The sequence below is a fragment of the Manacus candei genome, unplaced genomic scaffold, assembly GCF_025592945.1.
Source record: "Manacus candei isolate 608988 ecotype Guabito, Panama unplaced genomic scaffold, ASM2559294v1 h1tg000010l, whole genome shotgun sequence".
Lineage (NCBI taxonomy): Eukaryota > Metazoa > Chordata > Aves > Passeriformes > Pipridae > Manacus > Manacus candei.
The window spans coordinates 8,499,327-8,509,280 of NW_026138058.1; the positions used below are offsets into that span (position 1 = coordinate 8,499,327).

At 39.5% G+C, this 9,954-nt stretch overlaps 1 protein-coding gene across 6 annotated transcripts in view; it reads left to right on the plus strand.

The window, feature by feature from the left end:
- Positions 1 to 8,362, plus strand: part of GNE (glucosamine (UDP-N-acetyl)-2-epimerase/N-acetylmannosamine kinase) — a 32,935-nt gene extending 24,573 nt beyond the window's left edge. For all 6 annotated transcript variants that reach the window (XM_051777480.1, XM_051777483.1, XM_051777479.1 and 3 more), the window contains 5 exons: positions 1,092 to 1,221; positions 3,048 to 3,269; positions 4,240 to 4,422; positions 4,996 to 5,112; positions 5,832 to 8,362. In XM_051777480.1, coding sequence (XP_051633440.1) covers positions 1,092 to 1,221; positions 3,048 to 3,269; positions 4,240 to 4,422; positions 4,996 to 5,112; positions 5,832 to 6,067 — 888 coding nt within the window. In that variant the 3' untranslated portion in view covers positions 6,068 to 8,362. The remainder of the gene's footprint in view (positions 1 to 1,091; positions 1,222 to 3,047; positions 3,270 to 4,239; positions 4,423 to 4,995; positions 5,113 to 5,831) is intronic.
- Positions 8,363 to 9,954: the final 1,592 nt, after the last annotated feature.

The following is a 9,954-nucleotide window of genomic DNA, read 5'->3' on the forward strand; positions in this document are numbered from 1 at the left end:
ATAACATTATTAAGCTGTGTACCTTCTGCAGATCCCTGGCTTAGTCCTGCAAGATGAACATTTCTTTAAGATTAGTTTCTTATAGGCATGCATAATGAATACTTCTATTACCACTGCATGACTCCTAGGGTTAAAAATAACCCTTTCCTCCTGGATCCTCCCCACCCTGTCCAAAATATTTACAAGGGCATGTAGTGACAGGACAAAGGGTAATGGCTTCAGACTGAAAGAGAGTGGGGTTAGATTAGATATTAGGAAAAAATTCTTTACTGTGAGAGTGGTGAGGCACTGGAACAGGTTGCCCAGAGAAGCTGTGGCTGCCCCATCCCTGGGAGTGTTCAAGGCCAGGATGGATGGGGCTTTGAGCAGCCTGCCCTAGTGGAAGGTGTCCCTGCCCACAGCATGGAGCTTGGAGCTAGGTGAACTTTGAGGTCTCTTCCAACCCAAAACCGTTCTGTGATTCTATGATATATCACAGTAGACGGTACTCCAGAAATATTACAAGTGACTCAGAAGTATAATTGCTTAGAAGAAAAGGTATTTCTGAAAGGATAGTAAATTTTGCCTTCAAATTTTTAGCGTTTCTCTTTGTCTGACTCTCCACAGCGGTGTCTGTGACACCACACAAACCTTTTATGTAGTCAAACTGGAAATATTTTATTCTTAAAGCACTGCGTTTTTTCTCTTCTTTATAGCAATTGCTGCTCTTTTTTTTTTCTTTAACACTTCAGTGTTGAGCTTAAGTGTGTTGCTATATCACGGTTTATGCCCAACAACACTTCCAGTAGCTCTGGTGATATTTCCTTACACAAGCCATGTGTTCCTTAAAATGTGTATTTAGTTTCAGACAGGGGAGGCTGATTACAGGAGTGGAACGTAATGCCTAATCCTGTAAACTTGTCCCCCAGAGTTGTCAGGAATCTTGCCTGTAGTCCCGAGATCTAAAGCATAGCATCTGTTGGGTTTTTTTTAAAGAGATAAGTAATAGCTCTCTATCTTCAAATTGACCTGTAATTTAAATTAAGGAGACATTTCATCATTAAGTACATTTCTCTAAAAACAACATTTCTTTTGTTGTTTTTAATTTCTAGGGTGAAATAGTTAAGAAGTATACCCAGCTGAACCCTAAAACCTATGAAGACAGACTGGAATTAATTCTAAAGATGTGTGTAGAGGCTGCATCAGAGGCAGTAAATGTAAACTGCAGGATTTTGGGAGTAGGTAAGTTAACAAATACTAACTTTGTCTTTTCATCTAAGAATTAAATCACTACTCATTAATTTAAAACATCTTTCTAAAATGATCTCTTGTATTTTAAGCTCTTAAATCATAAATTATATTAAACAAGCTTTTTAAAACGACTGTGAAAAAGAGAAGCTGACTATAAAGACTGAGGTTTCTCCAGTTTGTAACAGCCATGAAAAGAATCAGCTAAGTAAACTATATGTAAAATGTGTGGTACATAGCTTTTATGGATTTTTAAGCTCCCTGCTGCCTTGGAGTTGTGAATCAGATTTATATCAAAACAGCTCTTGAAACAACTGCAGCTGAGTCAAGTTTCTTCTACCATCTGTAAGCCTTTCTTTAGGGCTAGGATCAGCTGTGCAGCAGAGTCCTCAGTTATGCTAGGGCAGACTAAAATGGCTAGAATGTTAAGGAATAAATTTGCAGCTGACAGAGACAAAAGCAGCCTTTTTGCTGACTTCCAGTTTACTTGCACCTGCAGTAGAGTTCCACATTAAGCTGTTTATACCAGACAGGACTTCTTCAGTTTAATGGTGACTGGGACGTTTGGCCTTACATGTTACAGTTATTTATGAGGGTGTTGATTAATGTGTCCTGAATTTTTAAGGAGGACATAGAATCTTCATTTTAGCTGAGAAATACTCTGTAGGAAAAGTAGTTTGTTCCAGACCAAAACTTATTTGAATCACACAAGAAAAGTTAATTTGAAGATGTTGTATTCTTTAAAAACAATGTTAAGAACACAAAGCCATAAGAAGAAATGTTAGACCTTCAAATTAGATCTCTCTTACAGCTTTAATGTTCGGTTCAGCTGCTTGTCTTAGAAGTTTTGTGGCTGCTTTCCATTATAATGTTAACCCTGGCACCATCTGTAGAGAAATAGCACTACAATAAAATGTTCAAACTTCATTTCTAGAGCTAAATACCTCCATAATAATGCCCTGCTTTTCAAAGGTCCCAAGAGAGTCTTTCAACTTTGGAAGCCTCTCTAGCTAGGGAAAACTGGCTTGGCTAATAGTGCCTGTTACTGGTTATTATTCTGTTCAGTAGACAAATCTCTGAACAGATTCGATTTTTCACAAAAACAGTGTATTTTTAAGTAGAAATCACTGGTCCAGTGATTCTTTTCCTAAATCTTTAGTCATCCTAGGATGACTAAATCCTGGTCATCCTAAGCCTTGAGAGTTACAGCAGACTTCAGGACATTAGTAATTTTTCAGGATTTGAATAATTTATTTTGTACAGTTTGCTAATATGTGTTTTGTACACGATTAACAAGAAACACAACTATTAAGTGATTTGCTGCACAATCTTGCCTGAAGTAGAAACATTAATTCTTTGACTTAACATTAACCAATACCTATCTAGTCTGTCTTAAGGACACTTGGTGCACTGTGATTAGAGCAGTGGCATTCTACGAATTACCTCCTTTGCTTTAAGGGTAACTGAGCACTGAAACACACTGTGTGGAGAGGTTGTGGAGTCTCCTTCTCTGGAGATACTCAAAACCCACCCAGACACAATCCTATGCAACCTGCTTTAGGTGAACCTGCTTTTGCAGAGGGGTTGGAGTAGATGATCTCGAGGTCCCTTCCAACCCCCCCCTTTCCATGATTCTGTACCTTTACATGTCAGAAGTTGCACTGCCAGTAATACTTAGGAAATTTTTACTCCATGCTCTGCTTCAAAGCCTAGTATTAGAAATGAAAATTCTTGTCATTACGAAAAGAAAAACAGGTCTTTTACTCAAGTATCACAGAGACTTTGTTTTGATTTTTCTCTCCTGTGTTTCTGGGACTTAGGTATTTCCACAGGTGGACGCGTAAACCCCCGAGAAGGAATTGTGCTTCACTCTACAAAACTCATTCAGGAGTGGAGCTCTGTGGATCTCAGAACTCCAATATCTGATGCTCTTCACCTGCCAGTCTGGGTGGACAATGATGGAAACTGTGCTGCTCTAGCAGAGAGGAAATTTGGTCATGGAAAAGGAGTAGAAAATTTTGTAACACTCATTACTGGTACAGGTGGGTGTGTTACAGTTCAATGAAACCCAAAGTCCAGTAGCATCACTTAGAGGCTCAGCTGATCTTAAAAGTATAAACACTACCACTATGCCTAGAAAACCCTAATATTTTAGGTTCTTAAACCAAAAATCCTTTTGCTATTCTTATTTGTGTTTTTTAGGGTACTTTTTAATTTATTCAGGCAAATGAAACCTCTTCCATAGTTTAAGCTTCTTGATAAAAGAAATTCTGCCTGATACAGCTATGCAGGCAAGTAAGAAAAATCTAGGCAACTTTAGCTGGAATAATTTTGCATTTTTTCAGCTTTATGGCTTAATTCTCTTTCAGAAATACAAGTCAGATCAGAAATGTATCTAGAATATAAGCAACTAAATATGAGAGATGATGCTTAGTATATCTCAAATGCAAATGTGGGGTAACTTTTCTCATTTGTTAAGTATATAGTCCTTTAGATGGTGGCAGTAATAACTAGCTGATCAATCCACACCCAGAGTTTGAGAAAGGGGCAGCAGAGACCTGCAGGTTTTAGTGTCCTGGCTCTTTAGCACACAGGTTTAACTGTCTCAATACAGCATTAAAACTTCTCTGAAGTGCAAAATTTTAAGGCCACCTGGAAGGACAGTTTTCTGCATAAAGAGCATGACTCACAAGCTTAAAAGATCTGGCATAGTTCAGTACCATCCATAGGCTTTTTAAGAAAAGATAAGCATTATATATAATTTTGATACATATATGAATAGGAGGGAGCTGTGAGCTTGCTTATTAGGTGTGTCAAGTGGAGAAGAGTTCTTTTAGTAACCAGTAATTTTTGATTTCCAGTGTAGATCATCACTGATGCAAATTATTTTATCTTGTCTGTATTAGAACAAGGAAATACCAGTCCTGCAGAACTGGGGCATTTAAAAACTGTTGTGGGGTGGGGTGGTTGTTTGTCTTTTTTCTAACCACAGAAGTTTTCATACCTTTGCAGGAATCGGAGGTGGAATCATTCATCAGCATGAACTGATCCATGGCAGTTCTTTCTGTGCTGCTGAGCTTGGGCATATTGTCGTATCTTTAGATGGACCAGAGTGCCTGTGTGGTAGCCAAGGATGTATAGAAGCATATGCCTCAGGAATAGCATTACAGAGAGAAGCCAAGAAACTCCATGATGGTATCTGTTTAGTTTATTTTTGAAAACACAATTACTGAAATGCAGTATAGGAAGAAATTTTTAAAGGTAGACCTGCCTTCTTTTTCTACGAGGAAACAAGAGCTGGTAACCTGTTATAGTACAAATATTTTTCAATGGCAAAGAACATTTGGAATCACTGGTGTCAGAATTACCAGAAGCACACAGTAGAGTTTAGACTCTCCTTTTTAACCATGCTGTAAGGTAATCTGACAGACATTCTGTGGATGTTTGGTTTCACAGTGATTGTCTTTCAGAAATAGCTTCTCAGTCTTAAATAAGTTTGAGAACATTTATATTTTATTAACTTTTGGGCCTGACAAGACTAGTGAATTACCACACTATAACTGAGTTTGATTCCCTGCTTCTGCAAGTAGTTTCCTGAATAATATGGGTATGATTACTTTGGCTAAACTCAGGGTTACGCAGATTGTTCAGGATTCATTATGCAAGTAAAAGAGCTATAAAGATTTTAATTGCCTGGTTTTTCACCGTCTCTTTCTTGACTTGCCACATCACCATGTTTTGCTCTCGGCTTTCTCTCCTCCTTTTCAGATGATCTGCTTTTAGTAGAAGGAATGTCAATGAAGAAGGAGGAGATTGTTAGTGCTGCACATCTTATTCAGGCAGCTAAGCTTGGGAATACAAAAGCAGAGAGCATTCTCAGAACAGGTAAGAACGTAGCCTAAAGGGTGGAACAGTCCCATGATTATATTTTTGGGGATACAGAAACAGTAGTGCACTGCAACACTACAAACACATTCTACACATTGAGGAACACCCTATATTAAAATTACTAACAGTAATGAAACTTCAAGTATAAATGTTGTAGGAAATGTCAGCAGAAGTGTATATTCATGGTATCTGCTCCAATAAACAAGATTAAAAGCTTCTGCAAAGATCAGTTTAAAAAAAAAGGAAAGCGTCAACATTCTCATATTGGAAAATTTGGGGACGCTTCACTGTAGGAAAGTGAATGGCTAGTCTGAGCTAGCAGAGACAGTTTATGTATTACTTTACACAAGATATTTTACTGTTTTACTAGCTTTAAACAGACTCCTGTGCCTCATATGTAGTGATAACACTTAAGATGGTAGAGAGTAATGCTTTCCTGTTTTTGCTTTGCTTACAAGCATGATTAATGTATCATTTTGTATTTCACGTCCATATAATTGATTAATGCATTATTGTGCAAAAAAAAAAGGCCTTTTTTTTTGTCCTTTTACTTAATTAATGGCAAACTGATATTGTCTGATAATATAAACCCAAAGCCCTGCCCTGTGGAACAGAACACTTTCCTGACAAGTGTTATTTCCTGCTTACAGACCTATTTCAACTACAGATGCCAGAACTGCTTTGAGTATTAATTTCTTTTTACTTTATCTTTTCAGCTGGGACTGCATTAGGCCTTGGAGTTGTGAACGTTCTACACACCGTGAACCCCTCTCTTGTGATCCTTTCTGGAGTTCTAGCTAACCACTATGTTAATGCTGTCAAAGACGTGATAAATCGACAGGCTTTGTCCTCTGTTAAAACTGTAGATGTGGTGGTCTCAAATCTAGCAGATCCTGCTCTTCTTGGAGCTGCTAGCCTGGTACTGGATTATACTACACGTAGAATATACTAGGTACCTGGAATAATCATAGAAATGGACTGTTCAGATTCCTAATGGGTGGAGGGAATACTTTGCCCTAAATTTTTCTTTGATGAGAGCAGCTAATGAATCAGAGTAGTGTTCTGAGTAGTTAGTGACCACTTCAGCATTTCCTAATAGAAGTATTATCTTTTTGTATTTTTCCTGAACTTCATCTGACTTCATAGGAAGTGATGTGCAATTCTGGTTTTTTTTTAAGCACTTCTGTTGATAAGCCTATACGTTACTTTTGAGTGTAGCTGAATTATTTGTAAGCATCTCTTGATGTATGGTGGGGATTACGTGTATGGTGTGTAAAATTATAGGTAACACTTGGGGATCCATATCTCATTTCCCACCTATGTGAAATGAGACGTTTACCAGCTTTTCAGGCTTCCACCCACAAAGTGAATGTGATGTAATCACCAATAGCAGGTAGTAATTTCAGTGGGTGGAAACGAGGGAAGCAGCCTATACAATAAAAAAAGGCTACACCTCGAAATTATGGTTCATGACGGACTTGGTAGAGGCAACCAAGTTTTTTTTACGTCATCTCTAAAGGGCAGAGTCCCATTTTAGAAGCTTTGCATATGAAAGAAAAAGACAACAGTCTAGTTAGCATACAGCCTGCAGAGCAGTGCAAACAAACTCATAAGTTAGCATCTTTGTCTTCTGGCTATGGCCAACAGTTAATTGTTTGAATTTTATTCTTTGGGGATTTCTCAAGGGACTTAATCTACTACTTTGTCTGCCAAATTAGCACATAGGGGGGACTGCTTATTCTTTGGTAGCAAGTTAGCTGAAATTCAGCCACATGGTACATCTGAAGATAAAGACTACCTTTCAGGAAAACTCTTCCACTGCAGAGTGACAGGGTGTATCCCTTCACCTTTTCTGGTGGCTGCAGGTACACTGTTCTTGTCCTGCACTCACCATCAGCTTTTAGGATGAAAAGTCAAATCTGACCCTCATCCTCACCCTCAGGCCTGGGAAGAAAGTATGTCAAATACCAATGAAGACTTGCCTAAGTAAACTGTGTTATATATTTCTTTAACTAGTCCTTTGTGATATATAGATCCAGCTAGTTTTTTAGCACACTTTCAAAATACTGGAGAAACTGAAAAACCAACCCGTCTCTCAGAAAGATAGCTGTGGAGGAACAGTCATAAGACTGCCCTCTGTCCTGCATTTAATGGCCTGTTTTGACACCTAACTCAACCACTGATATTCTCAGAAGTCCAATAATGTGTTAGTACATGGGAATATGCAACCAGTCATGCCTATTGCAACTGGACATGCCTATCTTGTATTGGCCTTTTTAGCCACCAACACAGTTGCAACAAACGTGGGTAGAGCCCTTCCCAAATCTTCATTCGCGAAGCCCGGCCGTGATGATGACATGGGAATAAAAGGGGCTATTTCCACACTTGAACTTCTTCTCCAACCAAAATGAAACAACCTTCTGCAACCATTACCCGCTGCTGTACAATTATCTTGGACTGAATAGCTCTTAGTATACTGGTTAATTCTGGAATGTTACCTGTACGGATTGTCTTCACTTCATCCTCTCTTCCACAAGGAATGCTTACTGAGAACTCGCATCTTCAGAGCAGATTGCAGAACCACCACCACCTTCCTGATGTCTAGGAACAATTGTGCAGCCTCTATACCATAGTTTTTCTCCAAATCAGCAAATATTGGTTCTTAACTATTTTCAACGTTTTAGTAGGCTTTATGTCACCAGGGATTTTTAGTTCCTTTTCCTGCATGTCTTGGTTTACTTAGTGATTCTCACTAACTTCAATACCATTGTCTGTCAGCATTTCTCTACAGTGAGAGTAGCTCAGATCAGGAGTAACAGCACTGAGGTTCTGACAGTGAGGAGGCCTGTCATTTGATCTTTCCATCCTCAAGCATCACAAGGGATACCTGGGTGGAATGCCTTGCTACAAGTGGGACCAGGCTTTTGCTTTCCAGACCCTCTGAAGCTCTGTATTTTTGATATCTCAAACTCCAGATGTTTTTCCCTAGCAGCTGAAGGGAGGGTGCAGGCACAGAAAAAACACAAGAGAATAAAACTCATTGGAAAAGTTTTACTCTAAACACCTTTAACATCTATTCCTGTTAAAAAAACAGTTCTTAAAATGCTTTTGAAAATGTTTTTTCTGTCAACTGGCTGAGAATCTGCTGCATATGTACACGCGGTGCAGAAGTCCTTGCAGTTTCTCCCTAAGCAGTTTGTGTGTTTATAAAATCAGAAAGAATAAAAAATCATATTTAATAGCATAATAGTGATTTTGTTTCTCCTTCCTTCCCTGTTCAGAAGCCTTCCTTGCTCTTCAGGTACTTTAATGTGGTCCAGAGTTTTCATGGACACTACCTCCCAGCTGTATCCAATCCCAGAGGGAGCAAACATCAGATGTTCACAGAACATCTGCAGTACTGTGCTTACCTGATGCTGGCCCTAGAGCAGCTCCCTTAGAGCAGCCCATATCATGAAGATCATGAGCTCCAGTGAGGGCAAACCAGACCTTATATGCAATACGGGAAAAAAAGTGGGGGAGTGAAAGCCCTCTTTCCCCAGCTATTGTCAGTGTTTCAGAGCGTAAAGCAGCAGTGCATTCTCATTGTCTGCACTGGCAGCATCTGCTTACACAACCTGTTGTGTAGAGGCTGGTTTTGCAGTGTCCCTGGTAAGTGCATGTGGTATTTTAACTGCTGAAGCCTAAGCAGGAATGCCACTGTCCAGCCCTCTAAAGAGAATTGCATATGACATCAACAGCTTGGGTAGAAGATCCCTCATGAACATGGATGTTTATAATCAGCATTACATAAGCAAGCAGCAGCAGCAGAGTGCCAAAAGGTTGGAAAGTGAATTAAAACTGGAGTTTCTAGTGTTGTAACGTGTAATTCATGTAGCCAATATAAGACCTCGTTCCTATCCCACGTTGCTCCTCATCCTTGCAGCTGGTGGAAAACAACTGGTTTGTCTACAACAGCTCTGCCTAACCACAGAAACCCATCCAGCCAGGACTTAGAATCATGAGGAGGCCAGTTCAGCTGTCTTTTTAGAGATGATTGCTGATGGTTTGCAAACCATATAGCTAATCCATACAGCATGAAGGCTTGAATTTTTTTGTCTCCTGACCAGCAAGTTTAGTTATTCAGTATTTTTGAGTCTTTGATCTGTCATCCAGCCACTCGGAATCAACAAAAATGCCTCAGTTTTCCAGTGGTCCTGAAGCACTGTCCTTCCTCCATTTAATTGTAACAAAATTGTCAGAAACTCATAAGTATTATCAACTGAGGCAATGGCAATTTTGTATCACCAAAACCCATCACAGAGAGTAAGATGCAGACACAATTTATACTCTGATTCAGAGAAATCTGATCACTTGTGTCCCTTTCAAATGCCATGGAGAGGTTACAGGCAGTAAGTGTTAAACCCCTGGACTGTACAACCCTTGGACCATTCCAGGTAATTGTGTTTGTATTAGAACAACTGTTCTGCAGAGGAACAAGCTTGCCCATGACAGCTACTACTGAAGGAATCCTCTTTGGCAAAGACAACAGACACCCATTTCGTCCATTCTGAAATACAAGCCAGTAATTTATGTTTCCCTCTCACTGAGCTGCTCAGAAACAAACACAGCACCAATAAACGGGCAAGCCACACCACACTGTTTTATGGCTACTTAAAACTTACCCACGTTCCACAGGCTCAGAGGATGAATGCACAGCGCTGTTGTTCTCAGGCTCCCTGCTTTCTAATGAACCCATGACCTCTCCATCCCCCTTCTTCACAAATGCTCATTGTAATTTCAGACTGCCTAGCTGCTGGCTGCCACCTGATCACAAGCTAAACAAAGCAAGTTCTATAC